The 19,219-nt window shown below is 39.1% G+C and overlaps 1 protein-coding gene across 3 annotated transcripts in view; it reads left to right on the top strand.

Annotated features, from left to right (window-relative positions):
- The window catches only part of LAMA4 (laminin subunit alpha 4), a 151,366-nt gene that overhangs the window by 72,559 nt on the left and 59,588 nt on the right, over nt 1-19,219 (top strand). For all 3 annotated transcript variants that reach the window (XM_060167319.1, XM_060167320.1, XM_060167321.1), the window contains exons 9-13: nt 764-874; nt 6,480-6,591; nt 9,633-9,800; nt 12,033-12,226; nt 17,964-18,080. In XM_060167319.1, the coding sequence (XP_060023302.1) occupies nt 764-874; nt 6,480-6,591; nt 9,633-9,800; nt 12,033-12,226; nt 17,964-18,080 (702 nt within the window). The remainder of the gene's footprint in view (nt 1-763; nt 875-6,479; nt 6,592-9,632; nt 9,801-12,032; nt 12,227-17,963; nt 18,081-19,219) is intronic.

Genomic DNA, 19,219 nt, shown 5'->3' on the forward strand with positions numbered 1-19,219 from the left:
GATGGAATCTTAGTAAGTACTCTATTCCCAATTTAGGAATTGTTCTTAACCAGACTCATCTGTTTGGACACATGAAGGCACTGATTCTCAGAGGAGTTACCCAGACTCAGTCCTTTTGATACCACTTGAATCCTCTTTCCCCAACAGCACAACTTCAAGGTAGAAATAATTATTATATTATATTATATATAATAATATTATAGCTGATGGGAAGTCAGTGCCAAGATTGAAGGGCTTACTCCACAGTAATCGAAGGAAAGCTGCATTTGGACCAAACTGCTCAAAATGGAAAAGAAAGGGGAAAATGGTCTGAAATAAAGAGAATTGTTCTCCTTACACCAAAAAAAGGAAAGTGAATTTCTAAACTCCATTTGCACTGATTGACGTGGTTTATCATTTCCTCCAAGACCTGCGAAATTGAAGTTTTAAGGCTCAGACACCCAAGGCCACTGCCAGTCTATATTGTGCCTTTGTGCAGATTTGGAAAAGATACCCTTTCCCCAGAACCAGCACAGCCCAAGCCAGAATCTCCAGCCTGGTACGTGGAGCTTGCAGAATTTCTGCCCCTAGGGCCCTCCACCCCCTTGTGCAGACCTCAAACTTCATACCAGCCTGCAGTAGCCTGTGGACCCCACTATTCTGAGAATAAAGGCTCACACTCTGCTCTGAGTCCTCTTGCACTGAAAGAGTTTTCTGCATATTTTTACAAACCTGGTGTGCACATTTACTGACTATGGAAAAATACGTGTTTTTTTTTCCACAGACAAAATTGTCAGAAAGAGAAAACCAATATGTCCTAAGAAAGATACAAATCAACAATGCTGAAAACACAATGAAAAGCCTTCTGTCTGACGTGGAGGAATTAGCTGGAAGGGTATGTGTTCAGTTTCTGGGACTAACTTCAGAGATGGGATTTAGCTGGTGTGAGACTGGCTAGTCACAAATGACTGAGGCTTACCACAGCCCAGAAAAAATGCAGTGACCCAGGTGCCTTAAAATAAATCAAGGCAAGACCTGAGGAGAAAGTTAATATACTTGGTCTCTACTGTGTCTTCCCATTTTAATTGGTTTCCTTGAAAAAACAGGTTTATGGAAAACTTTCATTGTATTTGCTGCTGGTAAATATGGTTGATATATGTTTTAATTAGAAGAGTCGTTCAGTTGTTCACCTTAACATTTTATGGCTAAGAGCAATAGAACATCCAGAAACAAACTTTATTATATAGAATATAAAATTTAAATGTTTGCTAAAGTATGCATTAAATAATAAAAGGAAAGAAGAGAAATTGTGTTGAGAAAGCAATTTTGCAGTTTGGCAGGAAAAAAACCCACTTTGGACCCTCATTTTATACTATATACTAAAATAAATTTCAGACAGATTAAAGACTTGAGTTTGAATCTCAAATCTACAAGAAAACACAACTAGATAATTATTAAACCTTGAAAGGAAATAACAATACATTTAAATATAGTGTGAAGAATTGTAATAAAAAGAAATAATAGATTTGACAAGAAAAAATTTCAAATACATAGTAAAACAACTAAATAAATGAAAAAAGTCAACAAGACTAAGAAAAATGTCGGGGGAAATATGACTTATAAAAGCTCTCAAAAATTAACAAGAAAAACATTAAAACATGAGCAAAGTCAATGTGAGAGACTATTAAATACATTCCCCAAGAGCCTAATGGAAAAATATCCATCCTCTGTACTAATAAAAAAAATACAACTAAGCCACAAGGCGCCATGTTTAACATGTTAAAATGTTGAACACATTTTTTTCCCTGATTATGTTCCACCAGTTCTGCCCAGAGTACTCTGGAATTTCTGCTTTCAGATACTGATGTTTGACGTTATAAATTGCTGAAGTTCTTTTCAAAAACAATTCTCATTTTCTACAAAAATAAAGGTTAAAATAACTCTGATAATCTCTTTTGACCTTGGACCTCTTAAACTAAGAGATTATGCTTCTAAAAATGTGAATTACTCTAATTGGATCCTTGGAAGATTCAACTACTTTTAAATGCATATAAAAATTGTGTCCCTCGTTCCCATGCAATGGAGCATGTTAATCCAACCATGAGCGTTTGAAGAGCAGTGAGATCGCTTAAGTTTCAAAGGAAATACCAGGAAAGAAATCTTTGTGGAAACTCGTAATTTCATTTGTGTCATGGCTGTAACTTACTGAAAGTGTCTCAAATTCTTGAGGAAATGTTTTCACCAAGATTAGCTCCTTCCATAGCTCAGACATGGACTTACTGATTCTTTTGTTGTACCGTTTTCCTACTTCCAATATAAGTTAAATGCAGGCTTTCATGGGGAGGAAATAATGCAAGCTTGAAAGGGACATCACAGAAAAGGCTCCTGAACAATGAGAACAGACCACCAAAGCCAGAAGTTGATGATAAAGCGACTGGAGCATTCACCCAGCTGTTGCCATCGATTCTTATTGAAAATAACATCCTTCTGGCTACGACACAAACAGTTCTGATGCTGAAGGAACCTGCTGAAACATTTTGAAACAAACACCCAGAGAGGGTCTTAATGACTTCTCAAGCATCCTTCAAGCCCTTAGTCTAGAAAAATCCATAATTGATTCTTAGAAAGATTTAAGAAAAGCTTTATCTTAGAAAGCCTTCTATCAAAAAAATAACTAATATTTAGCTTTAGCTAGAGTGAAGGATTCCACTGTAGTTTCCCACAGTGTGATAAAAAAAATCACAGTAATGTTGCCTCTTGAACTTGAACTTATGGTTGATCCTTGAACAACACAGGTTTGAACTGCACGGGTCCACTTATATGCAGGTTCTTTTCAGTAAATACGTACTACAGTATTACATGATCTGCATTTGGTTGAGTCCACAGATACAGAACCTCGGATACAGAGGGCCAACTGTAAAGTTATATATGGATTTTCAACTGTGTCGGTGCCCCCAACCCCTACGTTGTTCAAGGGTCAGCTGTATCTCTGTATGCAAAGTACCTGTCACATGAATCTCATGTAATCCAAATCTCACAATTTATATTAACCTAAAGTTACTGTGTTTTTTCCCGACCTCCATATCTAAGTCCTCTAGCCCCCTTTTGATTAATCTTACTGCCTTTTCCCACCTGCTACTTCTGGGAAACCCCTTCAGGATGCCCATGCATTTGTGTTCCCAAATAGCTGCTGCTCAAAAAGGTCTCACTTGTGCCAGTGCTGATCATGTCTGTAATGAAAGTACCAAAGCCTATGTCAAGATTCCACTCTCCCATATTCCCAAAGCCACCATGCTCAAAGTCAGAGTGGGACTAGGCTACAAGCAGAAGTGAAGATGGTGGCCCTCTCTCAATCTCAGTGCTGCCCTTTGCCATCTGGATCTAAAAGGCACACTGTAGAGCCCAGTCTCCAAGGGCTAGCCCAGGAGGGTGCTGCACCATTCCCTCCACTTCTCCATCTCCTCCCTACTCCTTCCCTATGTGGAGCCACAGCAAAAGTTCCCCATATATCAACACGTACAAAGATCTTTAGGGTTGGGAGGAAAGTGGGTCACTTCCACACATCAAAAGCAACTGAGCCTGATCTCCGAGCCTGATCTCCAAAAGACAGGACAAAAAGTCAAAATATGTTTCAATTCCAATTGACGAGAAGATTGAAGAACTTTGGCCTTGGCCTTGCAGAATATTAAAGCAAGGAGCAGAAGACAATGCTGAAGAAGTTCTCAGAGGCCAAATCATGAAGAACCTTTCCCACCATGCTCATCCTGTGGACTTTGGAAGATATTAGAGCATTTACCTACAACAATGAGCTGATTAGGTGTGGAGTTTCAGAAACATTCCTCTGAAGCGGGGATGGTAGGTTTAAGACTCTGAAGACAGGGACACCCGTCAGTAGACTGCCTCAGTAGTCCAAACAAGAGTGGTCAATTGCTGCCTTGTCTTCATTGGAAAAGAATTTGCAGTGAGCAGTGGTAACGTGAGACTGTGGCGGTGGGGACCAGGAAGAGAGGCCAGAATGACAAGTGGAATAAAAATGATTCAGTAACCAATTGGATATGAAGAGTTGCAAGGATGTAAGCTCTGACGTGGAGAAATAGATGGCCAGGACTAAAAACTCAGAATGGATTTCCCTGGACCTTTTAAGGGTGAGCTCTCTGTGGATGCCAGAGATTTGAGTCTGTAGCTCAAAAGAAGAGATCAAGGCTGGAAAGGTGTTTGGAAGTCAATGTTTAGGAGATAGTTAAACCCAAATTAGATATCACTGTACAGATTCTGAAATGGCACGCCAATATTCCTACTAGCATTTTGTCCAGCACTGCCACTGTTTATGCTTGTCTCCCAGAGTGATTATTAAAAGTTCCCCTTTCACTCTCAAAAGTGTCCCAGTTTAAACAATAAAGTATATGGCCATCCTAGATATTATCATCCTCAATTTAATAGTATTCTAGGTACACTATACTTTATGCACTGTATAATAAATAAAATTCTTGCCACTTTTTACATCAAATATGTACAAGGAGAATTCGCTGTTGAGGTGAGTAAATGATTAATCCATTTGTAATGCTAAACATCAACCGGCTTATAGTTGAAAGCTAATTTTTTAATTTCAGTTTTTCTTAAAGTAGAGTGTACCTGTTTTACCATGTGCCCATATCATTATTTTCCTTCCATAATCAAAGTTAAAGAAAAAAGTAAAACTTTCAAATAAGGCGTCACTATATATTATATCCAGTAATTTTGCATGTTCCTCTTTGCTGCAGTCTTTTATTAAATACATATATCTAAGCGCCCTCTGGTGTTTGTCAGAAGAGGTTGTCTTAGAGCGATGACATCTGCCAGCTGTCTTTCATTACTTCAATTAATTCTCAAAGTTTCCATATCAAGAAATCAATTAAATGAACACAGTAATAACAATAAATCTTTTCCCCTGAAGGATAAAGCCAAAGTCAAAAATATGCATGTTGTGTTTTTTAAGTATAACTCAATTTAAACTGGACCAAAAATCAACTTGTTAAAATTTTTTTAATGTTATGTATGTCTGTGTCCCTATTTTTTAAAGGCGGGGAGGGGTGACATCGAGAATAGATTCATCTTATTTTCTGTATCATCTAATTTTAAAGTGGCCACAGATTTTTGTGTCTCTGGAAAGCATTAGAACAGGATAAGAGGGAGACTGGAATTGGGGGAAAGAACATCGTGACTCAAGATTGCAATGTCCATTCAGAGAGCCCACACTTCAGGGAAGGGGCTGATGGCCACAGTCTTGCTGCGCAGGGAGCTTTGTATGGAGGAGATTTCGGATAAAATGCCCGATGAAAGGCTGCTGGGGCATGTGTCTGCTAGGATACCATGTCTGCATTCTCTTCCTTGATGAAGAGCCACTTGCTTGGGTTATGCTTGGGAAGTGTAAAAACATTCCAGGTAAAATCATGGCCTAGTCCTCCAGCTGGAACAGTGGATGAAAGGAGAGAAATTTTAAATAGCCACTCTCCTGTCCTGGGGGAGTCTACCAGCCAGAACTCTGTGTAGCAGATCACCCTGCAGTCCAGTCAGGTACTGCAGCCCTTTGTCACAGAGCTGAGCCAGAAAGACACTGGATGAGGCAAGTGGGCACTTCACCAAATGCCAGACTGAAGAACTCTCCCTCCTCTCAAATATACCCATGAGTCAGTCTTTCTGATGCCAAAAGGAAGTACACGTCCCCATGCTGTGCATACAGGCCTGTGTCCTGGCCTTGAACCATTTTTTAGATCAGCTTCTGACCTTATACACACAGAGAGAAATACACACGTACACATGCACACCCACACATCCTTTCTTCAGGAGCCACATTTGAGCTGGGATTTCATTTTGACAAATCCTACGTGGGAGCTCTGTGAAACAGAGTTGAAAGAATGAAAACGGCTTCTCAGGGAAGAACTTCATTCACTCTGAGCCAAAGCTGCTTGAGTAGTTATTTGTGCACAAGTGCCATCAACGTTGATGGGAATTTGGAAGGCAGCACTGAAAGTAGCATTTAGTACAGTGAGCATAATCCTTTAAATCTCTGTGGTAATTCAGTTGCAGCAGTGGCTGGACCACCCAGAAGCCACTGAATGCATGGAGCATTTTGAGATCTGCCTGCTTTCTCAACAAGTTTCCCTTTGAACCTTTAATCATTTCAGTCAGCACAATGACAAACTGATCAGCAGACATGGCTAATTCCCTAGTCTGGCATCTTGAGATACAATAAAAATTCAAAGGGTAAATTACATATATAAGATGGTTGGTTTGGGTTGAACTGTGATTGATGGCTTAGGAATAGCATCTATAATTCTAAAGTGGGTCATCACATCCGTCTTCATGCATGATTTCTGAGACCATGTTCTATATTCTAGAACTTTCACATGTCAGGGAAATTTATGTTTATGGAATACATTATGCCCACCCACCCCCACATGCACATACACAACCTTTCCTTCTTGCAAATTTAATCTGGTATTTATGCGGATTATTTATAGGAAAGTCAAGCCACAAGAAAGAGCCAGTTGGCTCAGAAGGAAAGCATGGATACCATTAACCACGCAACTCAGCTTGCAGAGCAAGCCCACAATGTGAGGGATAAAATCCAAGGTAAATATATTCTCTTCTGGTTTAGCTTCATATCAAGGAATCTTTCATGTTATTAACAACAATAAAAATAGTGGCTACTGTTAGTGTTTATTGTGTGCCAGGACCTGTTGTTAGAGTGTTATAGGTTTAAACTCCTGTAAGATCTTCTTTCAAGTTTGTTTACCTGAGACTTCTGAGCACTCATCTCTGCTTACTGTCTATTTTCAATAATAAATGTACAGGGTAGAGGGAATTCCCTGGCAGTCCAGTGGTTAGGACTTGGCGCGGCAAGGCCAAAAAATAAATGTAGAAAATCATTCCCTTTCCAGGCATTTCACAGAAATTGAATGCCAAAATACCTTTCTGGTAGAGGAAATTACATGCTGTGTTGTCTGTAAAATGCAAGAGTTGAGTAGGAGTCACATTTTTCTCAATAATATGCTGTGAAAACACTGCCTTTAGAGTGGCAGTAAACTGTCCACTAATCCAAATCGTCCTAAACTGTCTCTATAATGCTTTCCCAAGAACCAGGCAGGCCGCATGCTCTGGTCCCCAATCCAGAAGAAAAGCCAGGAGGGGGTGTGGAAGATTTCTTTGCCCTAAAGCATAAAATTGTAGCAGACTTTACCTTTCTTCTTGAGGGTTTATTTATTTGTGTTCTAACTTCTCACAAGTGCAGGCTGCATTTTGAAGACTATCTTAATAGCACACTGAAAGCCAGCCTTCAATTTACCGACAGAAAACAGGCGATTGTGTTTGTTCTAAGATAAAGAGAATTTCCTTGGGTTACAGTCTGCTAAGATACAGTATTTGTGTGTTTCCATAGTTTTTATTATCCTATATATTAAGAGCTGGATGACAACTCCAGGTGCATCTCAAGGGCACACAACAGTAAAGGGACCCACAGTGGAAGATTCATATCTTTACACTGAGTTATAGAGAACATATTCCAGGAAAAGGGATGTATGGAGCCAAGATTAATCTTTTGCTATATTTCCTTTGGTGCCCATAATATGTAATAGAAACAAATGGTATGCATTTCAAACATCCCCTGCTCCCATCCTCACTATCTCATGCTTTTGCATCTACGAATAAAATATTCTTTCCCTATAATATTTTAGAGTTACTGTTGATTTATTCAAAAAGTAAGATTAAACCTAGATTAGCTGATCTCATCTAATTAAGAAATAAATGTCCCTCTAGGCAGCAAATAAAGCCAGCATCTTATTAAGCCATTGAGAAAAAAATGTCACCTTTCCTGTTGTAACTCAAATTTTGATTCTAAGTTGTTTCATTTGGAAAGAATCTAAGTCCTCTTATTTGACCGTTAGGGCATAGGAAAGAAGGAAAAAATACAAAAGAAATGTAAAGAGGAAACAATAATTTACCTTTTTTTTTTTTTTTTGTGGGATGCAGGCCTCTCACTGCTGCAGCCTCTCCCGTTGCGGAGCACAGGCTCCGGACGTGCAGGCTCAGCGGCCATGGCTCACGGGCCCAGCCGCTCCGCAGCATGTGGGATCTTCCCGGACCGGGGCACGAACCCGTGTCCCCTGCATCGGCAGGCGGACTCTCAACCACTGCGCCACCAGGGAAGCCCCTTACCTTTTTAAAAATATATGAACAGTCTCAAAGACCAAAGGCAAAAATATTGTTCTCTATTTCCTTTTTCTAATCTAGACCAGATGCAGCTAAAATAAAATAAGCCGTATTGTAAACATAATATCTGCATCAAAATGCCAAGAAATTCAGCATTGCACGTGCTAGATCTGAGGAAAAGTATCTATGTTTAGTTTATTTCAGGAGTTAATATTTTAGACTTTACTTGAAAAGTGAATATTTAATCCCTTCATAAGTTTCTTTTTTCTTTTTTTTTTTTTTTTAACATATCTTGGTTTCCCTAAAACTTTCTCAGTAATATTTACAACACTGAAAACCTCTTCTCCCATTTATCTCCCTCTCTTCAGAGTTCAGGGATGCTTCACAACACCAATAGTGTGTCATTCCTTATTGCCAACCATCTCCAAACCACCTCTAAAATAACTACTGGTGACCTTCAAGCTATTATCCATATAAAATACAAGCCCTTATCCTGGTATGATTTATGTGAGACCAGTGTTGTTTACCCATCTTGTCTGGCCAACCACATAGATCATAGTAAACCAAAGACGGACAATTTCATTTATGCCAGGAAGATAAAATGCTTCCTCCTGGAGCTGCCATAGGACAAGGTGGCAATTACATAATTATCATCTGATCATATGTAGTAGGAAGAGGGAGCCAGAGGCCTGCTCAGCGCCGCCAGTATTCAGACAACTCATCTAATGCCTCTGAGCCTCAGCAGTCCCTGTTGGTTCTGAAATTCTCCATCCTACTTACAGATGCGGGGTGAAAACGACCCAAAGTCAAAACGGCACAATCTTGACAGGCAGTCATACCACAGAAGGCAAATAGCAATTGCAAAAAAATTGTATATATTAATGAGCAAAAACTCACATCCTACTGTAGCAAACCTCTATATTGTATCTAATCTGTACGACAATCTGAAAGACTTGTTTAAACAACCGTCAATATACACTCATTTTGGCTTAGAGCTTGGGTAAAATCCTTGGCTAAATTGCAATTAATATCTCCAATGCCTACTGCATGTGACAGGAGATACCTCAGAACATTTTCTCCATATTATGTGTTTTATATAAAAGTTTGGTCAAAGACCCCAGATTTGTGTGTCTTAAATATTAACAGTTTTGAATCAGAATAGAAATCAGATTCAGCTGAAATCAGGGCAGGCTTTGTATTAATTCCATTCCTGTTCTGAAGACACCAAATGAAAAGCAAAGAAGAGTGATTTCCTCTGGTTTAACCTCTCCCTGGAATATATGATGAACTCTGATGCCAACACATTCACAGCATGAACATCAGCATGCTGTCTTTGCTGAGTCTCTCTTTCCATTTTAGGATCAGCCCTTCCCTTTGTCCTCACTGTCCGTGTTTTCAGTGACATCGCTGTCAAATGCCCAGTCATCTCTCCCTACTGTCTTCTCTCACCGTGTCCTTCCTTTCAGAGATCAACAACAAGATGCTCTATTATGGGGAAGATCGGGAACTTAGCCCTGAGGAAATCTCCGAGAAGCTGGTGTTGGCCCAGAAGATGCTTGAGGAGATCCGACGCCGTCAACCGTTCCTCACCCAACGGGAACTTGTGGATGAGGAGGCAGACGAAGCCTATGAATGTAGGTGTATTCGACTCCTAGAGCCCAGCATGTGTCTGCTTCCTTTGTGGGTCCAGGAGAGGACCCCCAGTCACAGGGCAACATTTGGTCAAAGCAACCAATTCCCAATATCCAGTTATTTAGAGTTTATATGTGGCCTCAGGGAGTCATTCAGGACAACTTGACTATATGACCAGGATTTTTAGATCCAGGCCCAACCTTGAGCTTTTGAGAAACAGCTGAGATTCCACAAGGAATCTACAAAATTTTACTCCTGAGGAGAAGAAATAGGAACTTAGCAGTTGGTGAAAAACAAGGGGAGGAAAGCTAAGGGGAACCAATTACCAGAACTACAATAAGAAGTCTCATTGAGAAGACAGTAAAGCTACAAGCCCAGCAACATTCATGTTCCAATGTCCATGAATGACTTTTTAATGACTTTGAGCCTTCAATGGAAATTGAACATTTCCTTTAATGATTAATGTAAGTAACAAACCACAGTAGTATTAGTGAATCTATGAGTTGGTCACTGTATCAGTTATAAATTAGTATCTCACAATCCACCCCAAACATATTCATTTAAAACAATAACCATTTATTTGCTTGTGATTTCATAGGTTGGTAATTTGGGCTGGACTAAACCTAGATAGCTCATGTCTGCTCCATGTGACATGGTCAAGCTCACTCATATGTCTGGGGTCTTAGTTGAAATGGCTGGGCCTCTCCCTCCATGTGGGGTTTTATCCTCAAGGAAGCTAGCTGAGGCTCGTTCATATGTCAGAAGCCTTCCAGGAGGGCAGGAATGGAAAGGGCAAGGTCTCTTGAGGCCTGGCCTTGGAACTCAGCAATGTCATCTTCATTCTGTTGGTCAAGACTGTCCAGATTCAAGGGTGAGGAAAAAGACTCCGCTCTTGATGGGAAGAGTTACAAAGAATTTGTGTCCATTTTAATCTACACAATCAACAAAAGAAGCTCCAGGTTTGCATATCATATTTTAGTTGTTACTGTTATCTCACAACATTAAATTCATCAGTAATTCAAAGTTTTAGCAGTTATTGGTCTCACCTCTAAATCTTGTTAGTTAATGCATTAATAAAGAAGCACATATATTATTATATTACCAATTTTTTTAATATACTGGTCTTTTAATTCTATGTATTTTATCTTGTGCATTTTAAAATACATAAGAAGGGCTCTGAAGGCTTCACCAGATTGTAAAGGGGCCTATGATACAGAAAGGGTTAGGAACGCCTACGTTAGATCATTTTCCTACAATTGTCACTATCAACTTCTGTTAAAACTTACTGTGAATATTCTAGAAGAGGAACATTCTGGACATAAAGGCCTATTGTGATAGCAAACTTATAAGGTCTTAGAAACAGTAAGAAATAAAGAAGAATCTCAGGCCCATTTCTGGGTCAGGATGAGGCCAGCAGTCAGGAAGGTTGGAGCTCTGATGTCACAGCCAGATGCTTTCACGCTCCTTGCCTATTTGGGGATTTAACAAGACTGTTCTGGGGAAATGGAACCAAGTACTTCTCCTACTTAGCCGCCTTCCGCCTAGTGAATGCATTTTCAACCACTTTCTCAACTCAGCCATGAACTTTGTATCTTCTGCTCATGGTGATGAAAGTAAATAGAAAACCTCAATAAGACAGACTGATAGTCCCTGGAGAAAAAATAGAATTAAGGCACATAGTCAATGTGTGTAACTTTGATCAGAGAATTAAGATATATGCAAAGTTTAAGAATATATCATTGCCATTTAATCTTCTTTCCAAGATAATGATTTGTGTTTGACCTAAAGGAGCTAAGTAAAAACAGCTGCCTGGAGAGAATACAGAAAATGAATAGTTGTGAACATCATTTGCCAGTAACAGACAAAACAACTGGGGTTGTATCTAATAGTAAGACTGTAGTATATCCAAGTTTCCTTTGTATGGTCAAATTATTAGTAATCTCGGTAATAATAAACCTAGTTTAATTACATCATTTCTACTTAAAGCATAATCTTCATGGGAAAACTAATCAACTCCCATTTTCGCTGATGGTGGTCCAGGGGCTCCCAAACCCTACAAAATAGTATTTAAAACTTCAGATATCAAAGATGGGGCTGTTTTTTGTGAACAACAGCTTCAATCGCTATTGCTAAAGAAGACATACCCTGATGAATTTGCATCTTTCTAAGTGCGGAATGGGATGGGAGGAGAAGGGAGAAGCCCAGACTGAGTTTCTATGTACCTTTCTTCCCAGTGCTGAGCCAGGCTGAGAGTTGGCAGCGGCAGTACAACGATACTCACTCTCTGTTTCCTGTGGTCCTGGAGCAGCTGGACGACTATAATGCTAAGTTGTCAGACCTCCAGGAGTCACTTGACCTGGCCCTTGACCATATCAGGGATGCCGAAGACATGAACAGAGCCACAGCAGCCAGGCAGCGGGATCACAAGGTACAGTGGACACTCTAACTGTAAATGCATTTCGGGCATCTACAACATGAAGTTATGCCAAGAAGGGACAGTTGGTAAACAGTTTTTTTAATATTGGTACATTTAAATCTTTATTTTTTAAATTATCTGTACATTTTTCACCACAATAATTTGCTAATATAAGTGTGTACACCTAAACTCAAGTTGAAACCATTGTAGTTGTTGAGCTTGTGCATTGATAAGAATGCAGTTGTTCCTGGTGCTTGTGTCCACCTGTGTTGGATGTATTGCTCTTGCAACTGAGTAAACAAGGCATGATTCCTGTGCCTAACTTTTTTTATACTGAGAGCAGTAAAAATCCCAAAGCAACCCAGAACCATGTTCCGGTAAAGATGTGTATAATTTTTGGAAGGGCCTGATAAGCAGATCTCACAGCCTGGCTGGTCAGCAGCTGCAGAGATAGGGAGTCTAATTCAAGCTAAGGTCATACAATTACAAAGAGGTGAGAAAAATTCCCAGGCTTGGCCAGAGGTTGCCAAGGCAGTCACCCTACGGGGCCAGGATTTGTGCATGCCCATACCGCCAGACTTAGAACTGGTGATGCTCACACTTCTGTGCCAAGTGATGCACACACTCATCACCAAGAGTGGTCATCTTCTGATAGGAAGACACCTGCCTCTTTGGACATATTTATAAAGGTTAGAGTGAAAAAGCAATGTCAAAAATAGGAAGCAACTGTGAGCAAACTCATTACTTTAGCTATGTTTATTGTCAGCAAACCCAACTTAAATTAGGTTCTCTGCCCTGATTTTCAGTCATCACTATCTCTTAGTAAGTCATTGTAAAATTTCCTAAATAAAAGTGAGTTAATCTCTTGCATTTCTACACACTAATGATGAAAAATATGAAAGAGAAATTAAGGAAATACTCCCATTTACCACTGCAACAAAAAGAATAAAATACCTAGGAATAAACCTACCTAAGGAGACAAAAGACCGGTATGCAGAAAACTATAAGACACTGATGAAAGAAATTAAACACAATATAAACACATGGAGAGATATACCATGTTCTTGGATTGGAAGAATCAACATTGTGAAAATGACTATACTACCCAAAGCAATCTACAGATTCAATGCAATCCCTATCAAATTACCAATGGCATTTTTTGTGGAACTAGAACAAATCATCTTAAAATTTGTATGGAGACACAAAAGACCCCGAATAGCCAAAGCAGTCTTGAGGGAAAAAAACGGAGCTGAAGGAATCAGACTCCCTGACTTCAGACTATACTACAAAGCTACAGTAATCAAGACAATATGGTACTGGCACAAAAACAGAAACATAGATCAATGGAACAAGATAGAAAGCCCAGAGATAAGCCCACAGCACCCATGGTCAACTAATCTATGACAAAGGAGGCAAGGATACACAATGCAGAAAAGACAGTCTCTTCAATAAGTGGTGCTGGGAAAACTGGACAACTACATGTAAAAGAATGAAATTAGAACACTCCCGAACACCATACACAAAAATAAACTCAAAATGGATTCGAGTCCTAAATTTAAGACCAGACACTGTAAAACTCTTAGAGGAAAACATAGGAAGAACACTCTTTGACATAAATCACAGCAAGATCTTTTTTGATCCACCTCCTACAGTAATGGAAATAAAAACAAAAATAAACAAATGGGACCTAATGAAACTTCAAAGCTTTTGCACAGCAAAGGAAACCATAAACAAGATGAAAAGACAACCCTCAGAATGGGAGAAAATATTTGCAAACGAATCAACGGACAAAGGATTAATCTCCAAAATATATAAACAGCTCATGCAGCTCAATATTAAAGAAACAAATAACCCAATCCAAAAATGGGCAGAAGACCTAAATAGACATTTCTCCAAAGAAGACATACAGATGGCCAAGAAGCACGTGAAAAGCTGCTCAACATCACTAATTATTAGAGAAATGCAAATCAAAACTACAGTGAGGTATCACCACACACCAATTAGAATGGGCATCGTCAGAAAATCTACAAACAACAAATGCTGGAGAGAGTGTGGAGAAAAGGGAACCCTCTTGCACTGTTGGTGGGAATGTAAACTGATACAGCCACCATGGAGAACATTATGGAGCTTCCTTAAAAAACTAAAAATAGAATTACCATATGACCCAGCAATCCCACTACTGGGTATATACCCAGAGAAAACCACAATTCAAAAAGACACATGCACCCCAGTGTTCACTGTAGCACTATTTACAATAGCCAGGTCATGGAAGCAACCTAAATGTCCATCGACAGACGAATGGATAAAGGAGATGTGGTACATATATACAGTGGAATATTACTCAGCCATAAAAAGGAACGAAATTGGGTCATTTGTTGAGACGTGGATGGATCTAGAGACTGTCATACAGAGTGAAGTAAGTCAGAAAGGGAAAAACATCGTATATTAACGCATATATGTGGAACCTAGAAAAATGGTACGGATGAACCAGTTTGCACGGCAGAAATTGAGACACAGGTGTAGAGAACAAAGGTATGGGCAGCAAGGGGGGAAAGCCGTGGGGGGCAGTGTGATGAATTGGGCGATTGAGATTGACATGTATACAATGATGTGTATAAAATTGATGACTAATAAGAACCTGCTGTATAAAAAAATAAATAAAATTTAAAAATTTAAAAAAAAGAAAAAAGAAAATGAGATTCTGTCTGTTTAGGTATTCTCATAAACTCCAAAGCTCCACCTTCCCAGGACTGTTTCTATCTCTTTTTAAGTGTCAGGAAACTTTGTTTTATTTTTTGCATACGTGAAATGGATACTGAAGCATGCTAAATAGTGCTAATTATTGTCGTTTTCACTAATTATTAGTTTCTAAACTTACTTTTGTTCAAATTGTCCATCTTTCTGTGGGAATATCTTTGTTTCAAAGCTAATTTTATTCATTTCTGTCTAATGCTATATCTGGTAAATGACAGAAACCCTTTAATTTGAAGCATATCATTTTCCAACTACTGCCAATGAGCTTATCAGGCAGTGCTGTTCACACACGGCTTTGAAGTTTGGTTGTTACTTCAGGGTGTTAGCTGTGTTCCATTAAGGCAACTCAGATAGAAGCGCTTCTGGAAGGGGTCATATCTCAAACTCTATAACAGGAAGACTGCTCTGAGACAGCTAGATAATACCAATCTTTTTGACCTCCCTTCCTTACATACTTTAAAATATTGCTTTTGTGTAGAGCTGTATTAACTACCTCTCCTTGTGAAGACAAGAACAATTAACCCCAGATAGTTGCACTGTATTATGCTTGATGGATTTTGAGAGGAAATTGATTTTTTTTAATGTTCTTGCTTTAAGAGGATGATCAAATGAGATACTTTTCTGTCCCTAGACCTATGTCTTTCCCTGTAGCAAGGTATTTGGAGAAGATGGGTTTAATTCTTCTTTTCCACTAAATCAGAAAAGAGTCCAGGGAGTGAGAAAAGACATTAAGATGAACTTAGAAAGTTTTAAAGTATGTCATTCAAGTATAGGCTTTTATAATTATTTCTGTGATATCCTAGATTATACCATAACAAAAATTTCAACTCTAATTTAAGTTACCATTTCTAAAGTAACCAGCTCATTTTTTACTCAGATTATAAAATGGGTCTTTTACTTTTTCCATGTTAAATTTCATTCTGTGTTGCTTTCAATCTCTGAAGCTCTACAGTATTTCGTCAAAATCATAAGATCCCTGACTCTAGAACCCCAGAGTCAAAGTATAAGTTAAAGCATTCATCAAAAAATATATCCACACTTGGAACAACCCAATCGAAAAATGGGCAGAAGATCGTAATAGACATTTCTCCAAAGAAGACAAACAGATGGCCAGTAGGCACATGAAAAAATGCTCAACATTACTAATTATTAGAGAAATGCAAATCAAAACTACAATGAGATACCACCTCACACTGGTCAGAATGGCCATCATTAAAAAGTCTACAAATAAAAGGGACTTCCCTGGTGGTGCAGTGGTTAAGAATCCGCCTGCCAATGCAGGGGACACAGGTTCGATCCCTGGTCCAGGAAGATCCCACATGCCGCAAAGCAACTAAGCCCGTGTGCCACAACTACTGAGCCTGCACTGTAGAGCCCAAGCGCCACAACAAGCCCGCATGCCCTAGAGCAACTACAGACCCCACATGCCTAGAGCCCATGCTCCGCAACAAGGGAAACCACAGCAATGAGAAGCCCACGCACCACAACAAAGAGTATCCCTGCTCACTGCAACTAGAGAAAGCCTGCGTGCAGCAACAAAGACCCAATGCAGCCAAAAATAAATTAATTTAATTTTAAAAAAATTTAAAAAAGAAAAAGTCTACAAATAACAAATGCTGGAGAGGGTGTGCAGAAAAGGGAACCCTCCTACACTGTTGGTGGGAAAGTAAGTTGTTACAGCCACTATGGAAAACAGTATGGATTTTCCTCAGAAAACTAAAAATAGAATTACTGTGTGATTCAGCAATCCCACTTCTGGGAATATACCCAGACAAAACTATAATTCAAAAAGACACATGCATCTCTATGTTCATAGCAGCAGTATTCACAATAGCCAAAACATAGAAGCAACCTAAATGTCCATCAACAGATGAATGGATGAAGAAGATGTGGTACATATATACAATGGAATACTACTCGGCCATGAAAAAGAACGAAATAATGCTATTTGCAGCAACATGGATGGACCTAGAGATTATCATACTAAGTGAAGTAAGTCAGAAAGACAAATACCACATTATATCACTTACATGTGGAATCTAAAATATGACACAAATGAACCTATCTACAAAACAGAAACAGACACATAGACGTGGAGAACAGACTTGTGGTTGCCAAGGCGGAGTGGGGGAGGGAGAGAGATGGACTGGGAGTTTGGGGTTGGTAGATGCAAACTATTACATTTAGAATGGATAAACAACAAGGTCCTAATGTATAGCACAGGGAACTATATTCAATATCCTGTGATAAACCATAATGGAAAAGAATATTAAAAAAAGAATGTATACATGTGTATAACTGAGTCACTTTGCTGTACAGCAGAGATTGGTACAACATTGTAAATCAACTATGCTTCAATAAAAAAAAAACTGAAAAAAAAGAAGAAAAAAATATAACCACACTTGGGTAATTTCCCTCCTCAGAACATCTGAGCATCTAACATAAAGAGCTCAGAGTAGGAGGAAGCGAGATCACAATTTTATGTTTTGATAATAGGGCCATTTAAAATTTTTAAAAGGACATTAAGATTCTTTTGTATATACTTTATTCCTGTCCAAATGAGCTATTTGTGCCTGGCCCAAAGTTAGCACATGATAAATGCTTTTTGGAATTAATTCAGTTTTCAATTACTGCAAATACAGAGCCTGTTCAATGCTATATCCCTAGCCCCATTTCACATTTATGGAGAAAGAGGCAAGGGCCCTCTCTGGAGTGTCAACTCTCTTTGATGTGGTGGCACTGTAAGTAATAATCATAACTAAGTTCTTTGAAGCTCCTGAGGTGCTTACTTTCATTATCTCCATTTTATAAATGAGAAAGCTGGGCCTGGGCCGGGTCGAATTACCCAGAGTGGCACAGCAATTCATTGGTGGGTCTGGGATAGGAACCTGGATCTGTCGGAGTGCAGTGGCAGCAAGCTGACAGCACTCTCCCTGATGCCTTCTTTATCTAAAGTGACCTTTTCTTCCTCTCTCCCTTGCTCTTCCTCATGCAGAAACAGCATGACAGAGTGAGGGAACAGATGGCAGGGGTGAACGAGTCTCTGAGGATGTCTTCCGACTCACTGACAATGCCTCGGATGACCCTTTCAGAACTTGATGACATAATAAAGGTAAGGACACACGTGACTTGTTCAGGTTAGTATTTATAGCAGGTTAGAAAAGGAACTCAGTGTCACAGAAGAATAATCAACTCCAATTCAATCTATCAAGTTAGCTGGAATTGTAAAAATAAGATCAGTTGACCGAATTTTTCAGTTCCTTTCATTGTACAGTTGCCACTAGCCACACATGGCTACTTAAATTTAAATTACTTAAAATGAAATAAAATTAAAATTTAATTCCTCAGTCACATTAACCACATTTCATGTGCTCAACAGCACCACATATGGCTAACGTCTGCCATTTCGTTCAGCACAGATAATCACAGAAAGTTCTGTAGAAAGTGTAAATCTAGATACATCCTACTCACTCTTTACTTGTAAGTTGTGTGTTTAATAAAGCTGATATTCAAAATCAATAAATGTCACATTTTTTAAAGTAGAAATTTTCTGATAAATAAATCACCAAAGTACTCTTTTTTTAAATTTAATTTTTTTTTAATACAGCAGGTTCTTATTAGTCATCAATTTTACACACATCAGTGTATACATGTCAATCCCAATCGCCCAATTCAGCACACCACCATCCGCAGCCACCCACCGCTTTCCCCCCTTGGTGTCCATACGTTTGTTCTCTACATCTGTGTCTCAACTTCTGCCCTGCAAAACAGTTCATCCGTACCATTTTTCTAGGTTCCACATACATGTGTTAATATACGATATTTCTTTTTCTCTTTCTGACTTACTTCACTCTGTATGACAGTCTCTAGATCCATCCACATCTCAACAAATGACTCAATTTCGTTCCTTTTTATGGCTGAGTAATATTCCACTGTATATATGTACCACATCTCCTTTATCCATTCATCTGTCTTAGGTTGCTTCCATGACCTGGCTATTGTAAATAGTGCTGCAATGAACATTGGGGTGCATGTGTCTTTTTGAATTATGGTTTTCTCTGGGTATATGCCCAGTAGTGGGATTGCTGGGTCATATGATAATTCTATTTTCAGTTTTTTAAGGAACCTCCATACTGTTCTCCATAGTGGCTGTATCAGTTTACATTCCCACCAACAGTGCAAGAGGGTTCCCTTTTCTCCACACCCTCTCCAGTATTTGTTGTTTGTAGATTTTCTGACGATGCCCATTCT

The sequence above is a fragment of the Lagenorhynchus albirostris genome, chromosome 12 (genome assembly GCF_949774975.1).
Source record: "Lagenorhynchus albirostris chromosome 12, mLagAlb1.1, whole genome shotgun sequence".
Classification (NCBI taxonomy): Eukaryota; Metazoa; Chordata; class Mammalia; order Artiodactyla; family Delphinidae; genus Lagenorhynchus; species Lagenorhynchus albirostris.